Source organism: Sylvia atricapilla, chromosome 8 (assembly GCF_009819655.1).
Source record: "Sylvia atricapilla isolate bSylAtr1 chromosome 8, bSylAtr1.pri, whole genome shotgun sequence".
In the NCBI taxonomy this organism is placed as follows: Eukaryota; Metazoa; Chordata; class Aves; order Passeriformes; family Sylviidae; genus Sylvia; species Sylvia atricapilla.
Window position 1 is genome coordinate 13,521,237 of NC_089147.1, and position 20,222 is coordinate 13,541,458.

The following is a 20,222-nucleotide window of genomic DNA, read 5'->3' on the forward strand; positions in this document are numbered from 1 at the left end:
TGACATCTGTAAAGCTTCTCTCAAGGAAAAGATGCAGTTAGTGCTCTCTTAAAGGGCAGTTGTGTTGATGCCATTTGGCTAAGCCTTAAAAGTTCCTGTAATCTGTGCCATCCTGTCTCATACAGTTCCATCTCATAGTTGTCCTTTCTCTGCAGTGCTCTATGCCCAGATCTCTGTGGCTGGGCTGCTCCAGCCTGGCGGACAGCATGCCCTCGCTGCGATGCCTGTATAACCCAGGGACTGGCGCACTCCCAGCTTTCCAGGTACTTCCTGTCTCTCCCCACTCCTTTTCTCTCCATCTGTGTGCTTGTGCATCTCCTTTACTTGCCTGCTTGACCTCTATTTATTCTGGTTCATACTCTATGCCTCTCCTCTGTCATTCTGATCTCTGGTATTTTAACCCATCTTGTGTAGATTCAGGGCAGCTGGGGCATTTCCATTTATCTTGATATAATTATTTTTATCTAAATTGGCTTGATACCATCATCTTTTTCATTTGCTTTAAATTGTGTCAGAAAGATACCACTTAATTATATCTGGCAAACAGCATCCATCACACAGTCTCCAATCTGGTTATTCTGGCTATTTGTGATTCCCCTCGTATCTAAATTTTTTGTGTGCCACTTAAAGGACTGAGAGGGTGAGTTCATTGCCATGATGATAATTGATGCCAGCAATTCTTTCTTCAGCTTTGTTAGCAGGAGTCTGGACATTTTGACTACAGAAAATTGTTGTCCAAGTAAGCTGTCAGTCAAAAGGCAAATAAAGGAAACCGGGTTTTTTTTTCCCCTTTGATCTCTGAATTTGTTAGATTCAGGCTTTTCTCTGTCATGAGTCAGCTTTCTGCCAAACAAGTTTGTTCAGACCCTTTGGGGTGACCAGTGAATCTTAAAAAATGCAGACATTCTCCCATGAAAGAGTGAGACAAGTGCTGGGTGAGCATCAAGAAATCTGGACAAGGCTCTCAAGATCATCAAGCATTTTTCATGTCATGTGGACGTAACAGCAGAGACTGGGCTCCAGAGATGTTACATTCACATTGGAAACTCTGAGGTATTTTATGAACTGCAGTGACTAAGGGACTTTAGAAGTATCTCAGTCAAAAGCATGTTTATTTGAGCTTATGGTAGCATGAATGTTACTTCAAGGTTTATGCTGCTAGATTATGCTGCTGCTGCTGGCCTAACCTGTGGCAGAGTTTTATTTACCAGTATCTTTCAAAACCAGATAAAAAGAACAGGCCAGAATCTTTCCAAAATTTTCACTTGTTTCGGGGTAAGTTCATTATGTGCCTCTAAAGCAAAGCATGCAGAGATTATTTTAAGTTTTACTTCTTGCTCCCACAGCTAGGATAGTACTGTGGAAATAATCCTCTTAGTCCCAGAGGAGGTTTAAGTGTCTTGCATCATTTTGCTGCAACTCTTTTGCTGACACAGCAGTAGCACTGATGGACTCTGGAAGGTGTCCTGCCAGGCCTCCTTTGCTGCACCAAGCTTTTAGTGGAGCTTTCCGTGGGGGAGGGGGAAACATGACTTTTTATTAGTCTAAGAGGACTCCAGAGACAACAGGCAGAGTTTAGACTCTTAATCCTGATTTGCATAATTTGACTAAATCGGATGGGCCTGAATTTTGGGCTTTTGGCTGTTGAATAAAAACTCAGATCTCTTTAAGCTTAGCAGCATATGGAAAGTAATTTATAAACTCAAATTGAGACTTCTGCCATTCCATTTGAATTATTTTTGATTACTTAAAATAGATATACATTACAAAGGTGAAGAGAAATTAATTAATTTTAGCTTAAGATATCCTTGCTAATGATAGTTATGAACAGTAATTGTCCTGCTAATGCAGTGCATTGATATTTGGGATCAAATGAGTCAGCTGAACAACCATTCATAGTGTTGGGATACTGGTAGGACTGAGATTCACATTTCTGCATATTTTGAGAGATATTTCCATGTGTTTTTAGTGATTATAGGATTTGGGGAAGTATGTCCTACTTGCCATCTGAAATGGTAGACTGGTACTCTTCTCTGAGCTCTTGACTGCTGTGTTGAGGAACACATTTACTGCCAGTTGAGAAAGAAACCACATTGCCAGCAACAGCTTCTGCAGCACTGAGTCATCCACATTTCAATCCATTTTTTCAATGGGCTCTGATTGATCTTCATTAGCTTGCATGATTTGAAGAAAACTCCCCTCTGAGGCATGGCTTCTGCATTTTCTAGTGCAGAAGGGAGTGGCTTGGAGCCTGCTTGAAGCAGTGATGTTGCAGTATTTCATCATTCTTTAATGCTTTTTTCTGGTATCAAATCTTTGGGAAGGCATTAAAGACTTTCTTGTAGCCCGGTGAATTTTCTCATATTAAGTTACTTTCTTTTTTCCGTAGCAAGCTTGAAGTAACTGGAGAAGCATATCAATGTTCTTTGCTTGTGGCAAAAGAGAAGATGCCATCTGGAAGGCTACTTAGTCACTGCTGAATTTGTCTAGTTATTTACGTGGCTGCCTTCAGATGCTCAGACAGAAATGTGGAAAGATGCTCTTTTTGAACAGCTCAGTTAAAGTCTTGCTGACTCCTCATGGGAAGCATTGGCAGGGAGTCGGTTTAGAGATTATTCTGTTAATATGTCAGGTAACTTGGGTTTTATTCTTTGTGTTTATATTATTGGAGACTTAGGTATGAAAACAGGATCTTCTGGTTCCTCAGCCCTGTTTTTAGGCATTCATCCTGCACTGGGAAAGGGTTTAAGGATAAACCCATGAATAGGGGAATAAGGAGTTAGAAACAGTTCTTTTTTACATCTTTTGTCTCAAAGGGGTTTGCAACTGGCAGTCTACTGTGTTACTGAATTTCATAGCAATCGTGGTGGAAGATGGCAGCAAATTGGAACATGAAATCCTGTAAGGCACAGTGGGAAATGGTCCAAGAGGATATTTTAATGAGAGAAAAAGGCCAGCCATTCCATGTTCAGTGTCTTGGATGCCAGATTTTACAGTACTGTTATTCTGCAGAGCAACTGAAATTTAGGTTGCATGTAGAGTCTCCTAATAATAAAAAATGAATTATGCAGAATATACTCTTTTTTTCTTAGGAATTTTTGCTATGGAAGTTTCTAGGTGTGCCAACAGGTGTCTGTTTGCATGACATTTTCCATGTGAAGTTAATTACTTTCTGTGTTAAAATATTTTTCCCTGCATGTTCACAAGGCTCTATTTTTGTTGCTTCTCATAGTTACAGCTCTTTGAAAATTCAAATTTACAATTACACCCATCAAGTATGCCAAGGGAATGATTATATTAATCCTTCCAGATTTGCAGAAGACCAAAGTATTTCCTTGAATTCATTTCTGTATGCTGTTGTATAAATGAGGAGGCTTGAAGAGGAATTTAAAAGTCTTGCCAAAGACTTTTATGTATCACCGTAATCACAGAGAGCAGTGCACCTCTACCTTTTTACCTAATTCATGGCCAACACAAATACCAGCTTCTGTTTAGATTGTAAACTTCTTAGGGCAAGAGTCATGCTTTTACTACCTTTGTCTGGAGCCTTGACACAGGAGAAGAACGGAGTTTTCTTGTCAGCTTTATTTTGCCAAATCTAAAATTTCTGTTTCTGTAACATGTAATCAAAGGGGAGGATTAACTTCTGTGATGGAGGTAGTAGCATCTTACTGAATACAGAAGTGTCTCTATAAAATGTCATAAATTAGCATTTTGTTTTACCTGAAGATCTTGGCCATCAGGGTTTGTCAGGTGAAGGGGATGAGCTTCAACCTGGTTTTGCAGAAGTGAGCACGTGTGTGAGACTTCCTCAGTGTGGGCTAAAAGCTCCTAGGGAGGAAGGCATGGGTGCACTGTGCTAGGCAAATTGAAGCAAAAGGGAGTGCACCTGAGGCTGTGCGGTGTGGATGTGACCTCTATGCACTGAGATTACTTTTGCAGAAAAGTATGCAAAAAATGTGAAAGGTATGTAGTGGTAGAAGTCTGTTGTCCCTGTGAGACAGACATAAACTTATTTTTCAAATTACTGTTACATTGTTTTTTCCTAATGTTTATATTTGTGTTATGAAGTGGAATATTAGTTAAAGAAGCATTTTCAGTGTATTGGTAGAAACAGTTGCATCTGTAAATTTCCTTCAGCCTGCTCATGCACTTTTGTGTTAGAAGTTGACATTTTATTGCTGGAACTACAGTGTAAATATGAGTAGTAGTACATCATTTCTGGTTATACAGGAGGTTAGAGCTAGAGTCTTGAGGTGGGCAAACTGCATGCTCAGAAGTGCGTTTGTGAGAAATACGTTTGAAGGAAATTGTTTGCCTTTGGAGCCAGTGTTTTGCTGGTGTGCATAGTTCTGTCTCTAATTGGGAAAGATATGGGGTGTCCAGTCATAGGCTCCATCAGCATGGAGACACTAAGCCTGCTTTGTATTCACCCCTCTCACTCTGCCAGTGGCTGTGTGAAACCTGCCCGGGGGCTGTTTACAGTGCACCTCTAAAGCAGAATCCTAATTTTGGTGACTAATAGCCAGAGCATGTGGCTCCAGCACCCCCCGGCTGGCAGCAGGCTCTGCCCTGGTTGTGAATGTAGTTAGGTGGCCCCCAACTGTTTACAAGACAGCAGAGGTGAGATCTTTGATTGACAAGTCAGAAATGCATTAGATCATTCCTCTGCCAGTCTGTGGTTCATGCTGTTAAAAATGTCAGCCTCTCCAAGTTTGAATGGCAGCCTGAGGGCCTCAGAAGCTTTTTGTTTTCTGAGATGGAAACACAAATTGGATGTGTGCCTGAGCGCTTCATCCTGGGCTGTAATTTCATCTTTTAGCTAAGAACCACAAGGTACATGAGCAAAGCACCCTGTAAACAATAATACTGGGGAAAAAAATAAACAAGGTCGTGTTTCTGGTACGTTGATCCACTGGTGTCCTGACCTCTATCACGTTGAACATCTCCACTCTGATTGCTGTTCCCTTTGGCATTACAATGAGAGGAGATAGACTGACACAGGAGGCAAAGATTTAAAGTTGCAGTGCTGTTGCACATTGCTTGTATTGGCTATGAAATATTGAACTGCCACAATGTGACACCTGGTTTTTTAAGCAAAGTTTCCTGTTGGAGGTGTTCAGCAGCAGTCTTTTCTGGTTTTCCTCATTTTACCACCTGGCAGGAGCAATTATAAAGGCGTGAGAGATGATACAAGAAGGAGCAGAAATGAAACCAAATTGCATAATTTTTGTGTTTGACTCCAGCCCCATTTGTAGCTCAGACTTTTCAGGGAGCTTCACTGTAGGAAGACCATGATGGTTAACCTCGCTGGTGATTTCTCTAAATAAAGTGCCCAGTGACTACAGAAGAGCTTTCTTAAACATATTCTGGATTTATCCCTCTTTAAATCTGGTGACCTTGTCTGGCTGGTGGTGTGCCCTGTGCAGACGCTGAGTGATGCTGGGGAGCGCACCAAACTCAGGGAACTGCCAAGGGTGTGCTCCAAGATCTCAGCTCTCGGGTAGTAGCAACAGCAAGAGATATTTTCTTCCTTTCAGCTGACAAAGAAATGAAGGGGACGAGAAAGAAATCTCTCTTTGTGGATCACTGGGATGGGTTTGGTTGTTTTTTTGTAGCATGTCACCAATTTCTTAATTACATTGAGTAATTACATTTAGTAAAAGATATCAGTATGTGTTCTGCACCCACATTGATCCTCAAAAGTTCCATGTGCTTGTATTAGCTCTTTAATCTGAGTATCAAGAGGTGTGACAATATCTCTCACTGAGAAATACCACCCCAGTGTGTCCAGTACAATGATTAATTTAAAATGCATCTTAGCTACAAGGTCTCCCCCTCCTTCAGCCTCGGTAGTGATGGTCCGGTTAATTCTGATGTGCTTTTCCCGCTAAGGTGTGGGCAAGGTTTCTAGCACATCAGCACCAGTTTGGCTGTTTGGCTTAAAAAATGAAACAAAACTCATCCGAGTTTTCCTTCCTCCCTCGTTAGGAGTCAGGAAGGTGTGTAAAGCCGTAGTGACAAACAGCATATGCAGCGCCGCGTTGGAGGCATACAGGTATCTTTAAAGCTAGCTCCGGTTCCTCAGGATTGCGAACATCTGCTTGGAGGTACTGTGGAGCTCCACAATGCACTAATTGAATTACTCTTTTCTGGAGTTGCAGGCTGCGCTAATTGAATTAGAAGGGGCCGTGTGTGCGCGGTGCCGCGCGGGCGCGGCGCGGGGCGGGGGCCGGGCCATGGCGCGGACTGTGCTGCGCTCCCCCGGCCGCGCCCGGAACTGCAGCCCCGGGGCTCCGCGGCCGCAGGGCTCGGCTGCCTCGCTGACAGCCCCGCCGCTCCCCCGTGCGCCTCCAAAGTCTGCACCTTTTCCCTTGCTATGGACAGGGGAGGCTCTGAGGGCACCCCGCTGCGGACCCCTCGCACCCAGTCACAGATGGTCCAGTGCGTTTAGATGCAGCCTAGTCCCTGTAAATCGCTCCATCATCGCTTTGGATTTGACGGGCTCCACAGGCAGCGAGGGCTTCAGAGGGAGCCGATGGCACAAGATCAAGCTGTACCTATTTGTGCAAAAACTGACGAAGAGATAACACCAATAATTTTGATTTTAAAATGCAAATATGGAATTTTACCGCAAATTTGGAGAATTTAAATTGAAATGAAATAGAAATTAAAATTAAATACTTTCTTATCCAGCATCTAAATTTAAGCCAATGTTAGAATTCAGTCATTCTTAGGAAATATGCAGAGGTAGTTCTGAATAATTCTGTATAAGGAGAACAAAATAAAATATTTCTTCTTTGAAATAAGGTGAAATATGCAAAATTTCAGGCCATCAACCCAAACACTCTCAGTAGAAATGCACTTGATAAATCTTAAAATTCATAGCTTGGAGAAGTACTTTCCTACACTGCGTTGGGTGGGTTTCTTCTTATTTTGTTTGATATCTGTTGGCTGTTACTTACATAGCGTGTAAAAATACTCAGATATTCTCTTTCCTGTATTCTTTCCTCTGCAGATAACCAGATGACTCACTTTTCCATAAAATCTCAGCTATTTTCACTCAGTTTTATCTGTGTTTGGTAGATCATTCTCATAAACATAAACCATATCAGAGACAAGATAGTATTTGTTTCGCTTTAATGGTTTCTTATATTTTGTTACATTGGAAATAAAAAATAATTTGCTAGAATACTCTGCAAACCAAGTAAAATTAAACTTTCCTTGTGAAAATACATAACCAGTACTCTGTGATATGCATGATTCTTTTTTATGATGCTTGTACACTTGCCCTATGTCTGGTGATGTTAAACAAGACTTCTCTTCATCACTAAGAATTAGCAAAATTGCTACCAAATGCAGAAATTTTAGCAATTTTCAATTATACTTAAAGTTATTTAACAACCAGCTGCCCCCTAAAATAAAATGCAGATTTTTTTGTTAAATATCTGAAACAGGTTTTTGTTGCTTTTTGAGGAGAATTCCCAAAGAAGTTTATACTTTGGGAATTCTGTTTTTCTGATTTTATTTATGCTTGTAGTTATTTCTGTCTAGCATTTTATTTATATATTTACATATATAAATATCTCTCTGTGTGTGTGTGCAAGTATAAGAAAAAAATCAGGTTGTCAGTCTTGCTGGCTCCCTTTCTAAGTAGTCAGGTAGATTTCTTCTAGTAGCCATCGTGAATGAAATGTCCAAGTAACTCATTGATCATACCCAAATATTGATTTAGGGCTCAGGTCTAGTTCTTAAATGACTACCAATATAATTTGGTACCATTGTGGCGTTTTCTCAATCGTGTCTGTACATAGCAAGATCAACCATTGCCTTTTGCCTACCTTCTACAAAAAATCCCTGTGATTTACTCTCTCAAAATACAACCCTATATCCAACAAACAAAGGAAGCAACTCTTCATTCAGCCAATAAAGCTGCATACGCTTCTACTCTTTCAGGAATACCTTGCTCTTCTATTACATCTTCAGAGTAATAAACTGTGCAGCAACCCTTTGATGTAGGTAATAACATTTGACCTTGCAACACAGTACATTCCCTTGTGCAAATGAAGACAAACTTAACACGTTGATGTTGTGGTGGTTGTTCATTAAAAAAACCCAAACACACACACAGAATTGGTGTCTAGGATAAAACACTTATGTCCAGTGCCTTCTTTTGGTAAAACTCAGAAGTGGAGATGGTGGTGGTGAGATTGTCACCTTTAAAATAGTGTGAGTGAATTTGGTGCTGCCTTAAGAGGCTGTAAATGGGAAAGAATCTATTCCATCCAGTGTAGAGAGTGCTTTTAAAATCAATCTATTTCTAGAAGCTAAATTGTCCTGGGACCAGCTCTTGATATAAAAATTCATAGAAACCTGTTTTTCCGAGTGTGGTAACTTCTTGCCATAGTGCTGTAGTGTTAGAATTCACATTGGCCAGGTTGTTCTGTAAATTAAACAGTGACAGCTTCCCTCGGGGGAACAGCCAATGTATTTATGATGATGTGCTGATTACACAAAATACACTGCAAGCAGAAAACAGCTGCAGAGAACAAACCTCTTAAAAGAATACAATTACAAATAGCACCCTCAGTATTTCTAGTGGTGAGAGCAAAATACAGCATGCTAATGCAGGCTTCTAGTTTGCTTCCAAAGAAGAAAAGGGATCTACAGAGAAGAGGCTGAAGTATGGTTGGACACACACACAATGCCAGTGTGGAGCAGCACATACTCCCCTCTTGGAGGTGAAGGGCAAGAACACACCTCAGGCCTGCTTTTTAGCTGTCCTTGTTGCTTAAAATTCCTGTGACTGCAATGCCAACAGCACTGGCTGGTGAGGTGTTGGGGCTCTCTGGCTTGTCGGTGTTTTGACTGCAGTGGTTCATACCCTGTGTCCTGGTTAAGAGGTGAGATGTGATTAGAAGACTCATTTGTGCTACCAGTATGACCACTATGAAGCAGATAGTAGGAGACATTATAGGAAAAAAATAAAAACCCCTGGTTTAAAGCTGAGCTTTCTTTTGCTGCTCATTATTGCTTTGAGGGAACTTTAGGAAATAAATTCCAGTATTTTGTTTTTAAAAGGTTCCTGTTTTGTACAGGTAGGGTAAGGTCTTGTACAGTCCAGTTTAGGATAAGATGAACCTTGAAACATAATATTATTGGAAGATCGTGGAGGTGGGACTGTGACCATAAACTCAGGACACAAACAGATATCTGAAAAGAAAGAGGTCTTCACCTGGAAACAAAAAATGAGAAGTAACTGGAATTGCTTTGAGTAGTGTGGCTGTATGCAAGAGAGTTGTGATAAGGACCACTGTGGCGGGATTTTTTTGTGTGAACTGGTTGAAAATGAGGAGTATGTGGCAGTGGCAGCTCCCACAGTTGCTAATATCTCATTTTGTGGGGTTGCAAAAGCAGAAAAAACCCAAAACTCCACGACTCCACAGCACTTTCTTTTTTCATCTGATCTGTCACACTTAAATTGTTAAAATATAACATTATACTTTTGGCTATGCCATGTATGTATGTGGGAGAGTGAAAATACAGAGAATGCCCTTTCTATCCACGTTTTAGAGTCACTGATAGATAAGTATGATGCCTTTTAAAAGTCTGGAATTTCTGGTGTTTGGTGTCTTTGCTATGTTCTGGGACTGTATTAGTAAAACATTTCAGGCAAAAAATTACTCGTTTAAAATGAAGAAATGTGGTCCTTTCAACATACAGATCTGATCTTTAAGCAGATGAAATAAAAGCATTGTCACTAATTTGGAAGGACTTAATTCACTTGCTTAGAAGTATCAGCTTTTCCATCTATGGATTACTGGCATGTACTAATAGACTGTTATTCATCTGTCTGTATTTTCTTTAAATCGTTTTTGAGCCTCTGTGTGTTGTCCTCCTCTGCTTACATGTATCCCATGTGGCAAGAGGGAGTTTTGTATAATCACCCTGCTTTAATCAATAGAATAATTGATAAACCAGATAAGATTTAAACTGATTACCTCCCCGAGTAGAACTCCCCGAGGGCCTTGGACTCTCTTAATTTTGACATGTATGTTGTGTACCCCGTGGATGAAGTGCAGTTTGAATTATCTGTTTTTATTTGCTTAATGATGGGGAGGGTGTTAAAGTCAAATGTTTAATTAACCCAGCAATGGGCTGCGCTGTCACTTACACACACATCCAGCTGATTGAGATATCTCACCGAGAATACTGAATAGGAATGATAATGTGGCACTGAGACGGAAGATTGCTTTTTCAATCCATTTGCTGGGTCACTGCTTTGAATGTCTTACTGGATGAAAGGCATTCAGCCTGGAAAAAAAATCCAGCATTTAAGTACATTTTGTTTTCCTGGCCCCTTTCCACCAAGAAGTTAAATAAAACAGATATGCTGTAGGTTTAATAAGGCCATTCATGTTGTAGAAAAAAAGCTGCAACTACTGAGACTAAAATAGGTGGTGGTCTAGAGCTGTGTAATTTCCTAAAGGAACAAAATGTTTGCCAGCCTCAAGGTATCTGAAGGTGAGAACCTATCTTTATCTTTCCTTCTTTGGTTGCTTGGCTACTCACCCTATTTGACAGTCTCCAAAGCATGTCCAACTCCCCTTACCCAGCACAATGAAATTTAAAATAATACTTTGTAACTCCTTGTTCTAGTTCAAGAAAATGGTGGTTTAGAGTTGGAATTATTTTATAATGGTAGAACCTAGTAGTGAGCTGTTAAATTTAAATGCTGCAGGAGGGGCTGCTGTGTTGCCGCATTTAAATTTGCTCTAGCCAAATCAGGAGAACCCAAGGGTTTGTTTCTTGGGTGGCTGTTAAAAGGCTGCAGTGCTTGCTAGCCAAGCATTATAATGTGCAGTGCCTAATCTGTAACTTTTGATTCTTTTATTAGAAGATTTTTTTTTCTTAATGTGATTGAACGATCACACTTTTTTTTCAGCAATGAGGTTTTTCAACAGCACTGTATGGAGGTAAACACACCCTGTATTAGAAGCTAACTAAATTTGCCTCATAGTCCAGTGGTGTGATTGATGCTTCTAGTAATAAATGTAGCTTTGGAAGCTGGAAAAAGCACTGAAGCCTGACTGTGTGGACTAATTACTACTGTGAGGCACATTGGGGAGGTGGAGCTGTGTCATCCAAAGTGCTCCATGATGACTCTGTAGGTACTTTGAACCTGTTCCAGGTTAAGAACCAAGTAGTGTTGGCCACAGTAAGGTTACCTGGCTCACACTGTCTAAGACAAAGATCTGGGTGGTATAGACAGTGTGCTGTGAATTCCCATCAGTCTGACACTGCAGTGAGATCACTGAATAGTCATTTCTTAACAAGTGAGCTGCTCTAAGGCAGAAACTGTGTCTAAAAAGTTAACAAGTTTTGTTCCTCTATGCTGTCATCTTTACTTTGGACAGGAAACTTGTGCTTCATGCCTTTGTTTTGTATCTCATTTTCCCCTTTCCTGCAATAAAAAATAGGAAAGAAAAAACAAGTAAAGCATAAAACAGGACAGAGAGGTTAGGACAGTGTGGTTGATTTAGGTGTTTGGGAATGAGAATGCTACAGGCTCTGAGGTAGGGGTGTGATGACAGGTGGAGGTATTTTATCTGTTAGACAGGAAAGCTCAGAGTGAGAGGTTTTGGAAAAAGATAATAAGTGTAGATGATGACCAGGGATGAGAGGAGAAGGGGTTTTATAGTTAGTCCAGTGAGACAGCATTGGTTCTTTGAGAGAAGTAGTTAAAAAAGTTAGAAAATAATGCTTGAAGAAGCATGATGTCTATATAACTTCAATCAAAGTTAAAAGGTGCTTATTATATAGCTTGAGTTACAATATATCAATATAACTTGATTTATCTATATAACCTGGTATCAATATAACCTAAATAATGGCTTTTTATATATCTGTATTACCTGGTACCTATAACCTGATATAAATAACTTCTTATACAGTGTATTGGCTAGTATATGGTTAACTAGCTGCTTAATGCTGACTAGACAAAAAAAGAAGAAAAAAAAAATTTGCCAGGTGGATAGCTTTAGAGATGGAATATATAGTGCTAATGAAAAATTGGCAAGTGCAAAGCCAATTAGCCACAAAACAAAGAGTTTAGGCCGTTTAAGACCAGACAGACCAGGGAACACTGTAAACGTGCATGCTTCAAAGACAAAATTGAAAAGTTCAGATGTGAAGAAGATTTTGGGAGCCTTCATCAAAGACCCTGATGACCCCTGAACTGGGGAGATGCAAACACATTGCAGAGGAACTCTCTAATAACAGTGAGATCATACAATGTAAATTAGTTCTGGTGTGTATGTGATGATGTTATGACCACATAGTAACAGTAAGCAATACTTACTGTATAAATATACCACAGCACTTGGCAAAGGTGGGTGAGCTAGGCGGAGATATCCCCCTCACCACCAGCACTGCAGTAAGCAAGTACCTGCTCTGTAGACAACAGTCTATGGGGATTTATTTCCAGCCTATCTTTTGGGCATCAAGGACATGAAATCTGCAGCAAAACTAGACACTTTTACAACTGGTTTCTAAGAGCAGCTCCTATGCAGATGAAGGTGTAATAAATATTGTACAAAGAAAGTTAAACTGTATCTAGAGAATTTTAATAAATAAAAAGTTTTTTTAAAACTCTCTCTGGATCCGTTTGCTCTTGCTAACTCTTGTTAGTAATAGAAATACGTTTTTGACGTGTATTTGAATGTTGGCTTATATTCCAAGCCTGCAAAACCTGACTTTGTGCTTTCCCCCCCACCCTACATGTAGGGGAAAGAAATCAAGAAAACATCTTATTCCGGCATACAAAATCACCGATAAAAGCCTACAATTCATGAGCAGGGGAGGGAAGAATGCTGTGAACTGTGAATAAGAGTGTATAATTTCAAACTTTAGTACTTCTGCACTATGGGATGAGTGTTGAAAATGAATTTTTGTGGAAGGAATGTAGCAAAATAAAAGCAACAAAGAAGTGAGAGCCAAGCCTGGATTGATTCAGTTCTTCTCTAAAAGGCTTCTGTTGCATGCAAAATCCTTCTTCCTGAAGTATGTGTGGCACTATTCAGCAGTCTGGCAGAAAAATTTAACCCCAGCTGAAACTGTTACAAAGGAATTTTAACATGAAATTAAAAGATGGGAGAAATTACTAATGTTGCCCTGAAGAATAGAAAGGGGAGAATATTGCTTTGTTCAATGTGAGGAGCAGATGTACAAGGGTAAGTCAGTTGGAAGAGGCAAACCAAAGCACAGAGATAATAAGATTCAGAACAAATCCTGACACCAGTCTTATATAGGTGATCTGGTTGAATATTTGAAAGTATACTGTAATGTGTGTTGTAAGGTTAATTGGATGTTTTCAGCCTCTCTTTTTTGGGAATGTGTGCTTTCTATGCCTTTAAAAAGATGTAGATAGCTTTGAACTACATAAAATCTTGGAGTACAAGATGTACGCTATAAAATCATGCATAGAAAGTGCTAGCTATAAAAACGTGTATACCTGTGAAGGTGCTGATCAATTTGTGCTATTTAGGAAAGGAAATTCCAAAACAGACCCGGCTGTGAGGAGATGCAAATAATAAAATTCAACTGTAGGTCCTTGAGGCTTCTTAAGCTCTAACCTTGTTATGAGGAATGGGGAAGTCGAATTGCCTAATGCAGATGTCTGTGAGTTACAAAAATAACCAGATGTCCTGATTAGCAGAAGCAAATGTTCTTCCCTTAATCCACGTGAAATTATATTCAAAGGCTCTCCGGATGTAATGTGTGTGTAAATAAGGCACCAACAAACATTGGAACAGAAAGGGCCATTGGCCAACTAGCTTGCAAGGCTTGAAAGCTTGAATATTAAAAACAAATTTGCCACTGCTGACTCTCTTAAATTCACAGAACAGAACTGTTAAGCAGGGCTGCTTCCTGGGAAACATGGAAAGCCTGTTCTCATTAGCCATATTCTTTTTCCCCGCTCTTGAAAAATATGGATGAAGTGAAGCTAGCTTTTTAAAATTCCCCCAAATGACTTGCTCCCAGCATCTGTATTTCAGGGGGTGGAGATGGTGGTGGTGGGGTTTTTTAGCTACAACTAGATTTTTGCTGTTCAAAATGCATCTGTTCATCAAGTCTTTCCTATTTGTGCTGGATTTTGGTATTTTAATGCTAATATTTTAATGTTAAACTGAATTTACTGTTCTAGTAGTGCTGACTTCCCACACCATTAAATTATGCTTTATAGCCAACCAGTAATTAGTAAATTAACATCATAAGAAGTTTTTCTTTATGTTACAAAATTCTGTTATCAAGTCTCGTTGCTTTGAAAATTTATACTTTTCTAATTATTGATTTGAATGAAAAATAAAACCACGATGGATCCATTCTGCAGATGTGAAAACCAGACTCTTGTCCTGGTTGTTGAAACTTTTATTTATTATCATTATCACTGTTAACATGGAGGCAGACCAAATTAGGAGTTGTGTGAGCATGCATGTGTGTGTCTGGTCAGAGGTGTGGTGTTGTACTTCCCATTTTCACTGCTGTCAGAGCTTCAGTTTTAAGATTTTGAGTTCTAGTAGGTACCTGAGCTGCTTGGGCATGAATTTCAACTTGTAAATGTTCCAGGTGGGGGTGAAGTCTCCATCATGGGGCATTTATAAATGTATTGGAGGAAAAAAAAAAAGTGCCATGATTCTGTGCAGCTAACAAGATAATAAATAAAATAAACCAAATGGACAAGTGCAAGCCAGTCTGTAAAGCAGGCACTGAACTGGCACTGAACTGGAATTTTTAGTTTATTCCTTTTCTTTTTCCATTATCAGTCAGTACAAGGCAAGCTGCAGGTTATCTGCCCTCTCCTTCCATCATTCTCTCTTTGCCCTCTCCTTCCGTTCAGCCAAAACCCCTTGCAAAAGTACCACTTAACTTTAAACTTGTAAGAGCTGGGAAACTTGTCTGTGCCTTCATTCCAGGCTGAAGTCACCCCCTTGTGCCTACACATTGCAATTTATGGTGTTCTCTTAAAAGATCTAATCTCGGTGAATGTTCAGAGCAGCAAATGCCAAGGAGGAATGGGGTCTGATACTTATCTCTGCATTTTCATTGCTGTGGATCTCCCTGTGTGTTATAGCTGTCATTTTTGTTTTATCTACTGAACAGCAGAGAATTGCCTTCAAACTTGCGGCTTTCATACTTGCTCTTCTCAAAAGAACATTACCAATCTTAAGGATTGGTTTTATATATTGTAGTGACTAGCCAAGTAAGTGTGAATTTGAATATTTTGGGCCTCATGATAGGAGAAAAAGGAGAAGCTATCCTTACATGTTTTAGTGTATCTTAGACACTTATTTTTTTTTAACAGTAATACTGCTTCAGGCTGACACTGGCTATGCCAGGATTCATCCTAGCACTGTTTGAAATGGCTGAGATATTTATAAACTGACAGACAGTATTTATAAAATGAGGATGCTGACAGTCCCTTAACGATAACAATGGGCTTGGACTCATCTATCACTTACAGAGGTTATTGGAAAGGGAACATAAGGCTTCTATGTGCCTCTGGTCTTAGACTGGCACTTATTTCCACACATATCTCTCTCTTTTCAGTCCTTGCTGGCTAACATCGGCATTAGGCAATTACAGCTAATTTCTCCATACCTTTATGTGATGATGCTTTGTCCTGTTTTCTGCAAGACAACTGACTTCTCAGCATCTTGGAGCAACACCCTATTTCTCCCAAATGCTCCCCCTCTAAACAAGAGGAACATCCTGATGTCTAGCGGGCTGCTGGCTTGAACTGGGAGAGAAGAACAGTGTGCCCTGATTGACAGACTTAACCTAGGGCTGGGCAGGGGTTAAACAGGCCTTCTGCCTCCTTTTACTTTCATACAGCACCAGTCTGCAGACAGAATGCTGATGTACCTCTTTATTCAGTGGCTCCCTCTTGACTGAGAGACTACCCTTCTGTCCTTGGTGAGGAGGACCAAGTGCAGCACAGGGACACTTCCAGGAACGTGAAAAAGGATGTCAGTTATTTTCAAATTCTCATAAAATACTGTGTTCATTCAGTGCACTTAGGAGCTTGAGGGTCAGGTCATATCAACAGTTTGCACTGGAAAAGGAAAAATGCACTATTTCATTGGTGTTGCTAAAGCATCTATTTTAATGTGGCAGCAGAAATACTGAGACAGCTATGTCTGGCATCCAGTTTGCCCTTGGAACATTTACTCTACTCTAACTGTTTGCACACTGTGTTCCCACTGTATTATTTGCTTAGAGACCTAAAATACCCAAGTAGATTTCCTACATGCAGTTGGATCTGCTGATACTACTAAAAGCACACCCTGCCCAGGCTTCTGTTCAAACTGATGTGTACTCACGCAATGGCTGGAGCGAGACTTGATTGGCTTGAGGGGGTCTATTTATCAGGGAACTCGATTAAAATACAGACTGCACATGACATCAAATTTGTAATCATTTTTCCACAGCAAGCAAGCAAGCATTTTCTGTATTGGATGCAGGTGTTTAAAGCAATAGTGTGTTTTAAGGGCCAGTGCAGCACAAATTCTGGCCTTTGGGATAAAGACAAGTGGTTTGCCTGCATAAACAATATAATATTTTTTTTCCCCGAGGTCCACACACACCTAGTTTCCCTCAAGCTCATCATCTCTGTCAGGTTAATCAATAGGCACCGTATGGCAGAGGGTCAGTAATCAGTGTCATCGTGCCTTTAAATCGTGTTGAAAATTTGCTTAAAGCCTGGGCCAATTAACATCGAGATGATGAATGGATGGGTAGATGGGAAGAGCCTGGCGCTCAGGGGCTTTGTGAGAAGGAGATGCTCAGCTGTTGAGCAGCAGACACCAGCGAATAAAATCAGCCATTCATGTGAGCTCAGTCCACCCACTCTTAATGATAATGTCAATCTAGCAAAATATATACACATTGGAGTTGTCATGAGTTCATAAATCAAAGGAGTTTGTCAAAGGCATTCAGATTAACGAGGCAGCAGCAATAACAAGTCAAATTTGCATAGAGAATTGCCCGAATCTCAGTAAATTATGATCCTGTTTTTCATTTGATTATTTGCTAATGTCTCAAGAGGGAGAATGATTATATTAGCATGCAAAATCTACTCCAGAAGTAGAAATCCGAGGTATAGCAGACCAGCACACGATGACAATTAATCAGTTTCTGCATACTAGCATAAACACGCAAGGCCCAGAAATGAACTCCTTTTTTATTATTATTTCTCCTTGCTACTGATCCAAATGGTTCAGCTTGACAGAGACTTTATATTGCTTTAACAGTGTTCTGAATTGTGCCTGCAGGCAAGACATAGTTATGCAGCTATAACCAACCTATCCATCTGCCAACCAGATTGGAATTCTCCTATCCAAGGCTTCCATTAACCCCCACTGACAGCTCCAAACAGGATTAAGAATTTGAAAGCATAAAAAATAGTTGTGCTCTTCACATAGACACACACTTCTCCCCCACCCCCACCTCCACACACTTGGAAAAAAGGCTGTGTCTGTACTCTTTTATAATTAGTGCAGGGCAGAACAGCATCAAAGAAAGCCTCCCCCAGTTGGCAGGGGTTTGATTTCCACCACAAGTGAGGCGGTACTAAAGGTAGCTCTGCCCAATTGGTAGTCCCTGGGAGTGCATTTCTCCATGTATTATATCTCATTCCCAGCAGTGTTTTGCTGGGCTGTGTGCACAAAATACTGCATGTCATCTCCTGTCAAACGCTTCAGTCTGGGGATTTCGTATGCATTGTAGCGTGTTGTGTTTAGTGGTGGAGGAGGCTTCATGGGGAGAGTTAAATAGTAATAATTTCGTAGTGGTCTTTAAGACAACCTGCCATGGAGTTATATTCTGTTAATTACAGGCTGAAGTTTTAAATGCAAATCAGATTTAAAAGGATCTCATTACAGGCAGTAGCCATTTTAGGAAAAATGAGCTATGGAAGGCAGAGCCCCTTTGCAGGAATCTCCTGTTAAAGAGAAATTTTCAAGGTTACAAGAACTATGAGCTTGGGTTTCCTGACTTCTCTTCTCAGTACTTCCCCTGTCATTGTGTGACCTTGGGCAAAAAAAAATACTATTTTACTGTCTGTGGAAAGAGGGAGTGCTTTGGAGACTTCAGCATCTAATCTTGCCCGTATTTGTTCAAAAGAAGAGACTCTTGCATGCGAGCACAAACACTTTCAGCCAGCCCAGCTTTAGTCAAGAAGGCTTGCCTGTGGGAAGTAGAAATTTTCCCTGGTGGGAGGGAGTTTGTATGGCTTTTCAGCTTTCCATGAGGAGTAGTTTTCTTTGCTTCTTTCTCCCTAAAAAATTCCATCGTTCCCCTACTATGTATGAAGTACAGTTGCTGCAGATCTTTAATATTCCCAGTGAGTACACCCAACTTACCGTCTGGATACCAAATGCTTCTTTCCAGGTCTGTGCCTGGGATGTGCATTTCAGTAACCACGAGAGGGTGCTCAGAGCAGCTCCTCCCTTTGTCTGCCTCTCCTGTGGCCGAGAGCATCACTGGAGTCCTGCTGAGACAACCCTTATTCTGACCTCGCACATGTTTATCCCTCCTCCCACCTTGTTCAGCAAGGAGAAATATATAGATGTACCGTTTCAGTCGATTACGTTATGCTCTTCCCTTGGCCATGGCTGTGTGTTGCCCTGTCAAGTGAAATTCACTTCCATGCAGCTACAGTTAGTCCTGAAATATGCGGGGTCCTGTACCTCCACCTGGATTAATAGGTTTCCTTTTCCTTAGAAATGAGCGGGAGTTATAAACATCTGTGCCTTTTCTTAAGTGTAATGCTTTCCAGTCATTCTGTCTTCACCAAGCGTAACTTACTTGCCGACAAAAGTGCATGAGCAGCGCTCCTCTTTAATAGTCTGCTATCGGAGCTGCTGTGTTGGTGCTGTAGAATGGTGAGACGCCAAGCTGTGAACCACCATATGCACTTGGCAGTCTTTGTCTGGTCTTTGTTCAGCCAACCTCTTAGCCTTGCCACCTATAAAGATAATGAATGCAAAATGGTCCTCTGCTTGCTCTTAAAATTAGATGCTCAGCTTAAAGAAAAAGTAGATAACTTGATGCTTTGCAGTAACTAGAAATTTCAAAATAGAGGCTAGCAGTTCACCAGCAGTTCCTGCTTTTTGATATTTGTGTGAGGGAGGATCCTTAGTAGCTTTGAAAGGCGAGAAGAATGCAAGATTTCACTGTTGAAGAGAGATTATTTGGAAAGGGAAATTGTTCTGACACTTACTGTGGGGAAGGGCGTGGGTGTTGAAAATTAATCCAGAAGTACTAAACAACCCCTTTACCCTACAGCCACAACAAAATGCATTTCCTGGAAATCTGTAGTAACTCACCTTGGGTTCTTATAGTTTTCACTCTTGACCTTTTTTTTTTCCCCCCAAAGCACAAAAATTAAAATCCTAACTTGAATGAACCACTTACTAAACTAAACTTCATAAGCAGAAAGAGCAGCTTTAATGTCTGACCTTCCTTTTTGTATATATATGATTCTAGCTTATATGTTTTTATGATCACAGTTCTTTCAAAGCAGGATTTAATGTAATAACTTGGTCCTGACTGTGACCTCGTACAAAATTTTTTAAAAGCTGCCCTCTTGCAGTGATTTATCAGGCCTGTTTAGGATTGATTTCTATTATTAAACCCTGGTTACAGCATCCCAAGTGTCGTGCCTTAACAAGTTCTAGATCTTGTTTAAAAAAAAAATAATTTAAATCACTAGTTGGTCTGCAAGCCTTGATTTACTCCTGACCAGTTCATGACATCCCAGGTGGGGTTTTATTGTTGTGTTCCTCTCCCTCCACCCCTTCTCATTTCTCAGCAAACAGCTTCTCTCCCTGCCCTGTCTCCTGGCTGTCCCGTTGCTCCCCTTGCCCAGAGCAGCGAGGCCGCGCCGGTGCGGCTGCCGGATCACGCAGCACTGCAGCGGGCACACGCTCCGCTCTGCTGACGGCTTCTGCCGTGCTGCTGCTGGCCCTGCGCTGCCGCTGCTCGCAGGGCCCTGCTCCTCCTCTGCCAACAGATGCCACTTCTGTCTCCTGAGGTGCTGGGCTGGAAGCTGTCGCTGTGAGAAGCCAGGCAGAGCCATGCTTGGCAAAGGACAGGTTATTTGGGGGACAGGTACAGAATGCAAACTTCTGCTGTAATAGATGCGGTCCTGAACTTGTCTG

General features: G+C 40.8%; 1 protein-coding gene across 3 annotated transcripts in view; it reads left to right on the forward strand.

Moving 5' to 3' along the window:
- Window positions 1-20,222, forward strand: part of BTRC (beta-transducin repeat containing E3 ubiquitin protein ligase) — a 115,583-nt gene that overhangs the window by 27,751 nt on the left and 67,610 nt on the right. For 2 of the 3 annotated variants that reach the window (XM_066323684.1, XM_066323685.1), the window contains one exon: window positions 156-263. The exons of the other annotated variant lie outside the window; for it this stretch is intronic. In XM_066323684.1, coding sequence (XP_066179781.1) covers window positions 156-263 — 108 coding nt within the window. The remainder of the gene's footprint in view (window positions 1-155; window positions 264-20,222) is intronic. 3 annotated transcript variants of the gene reach the window in all.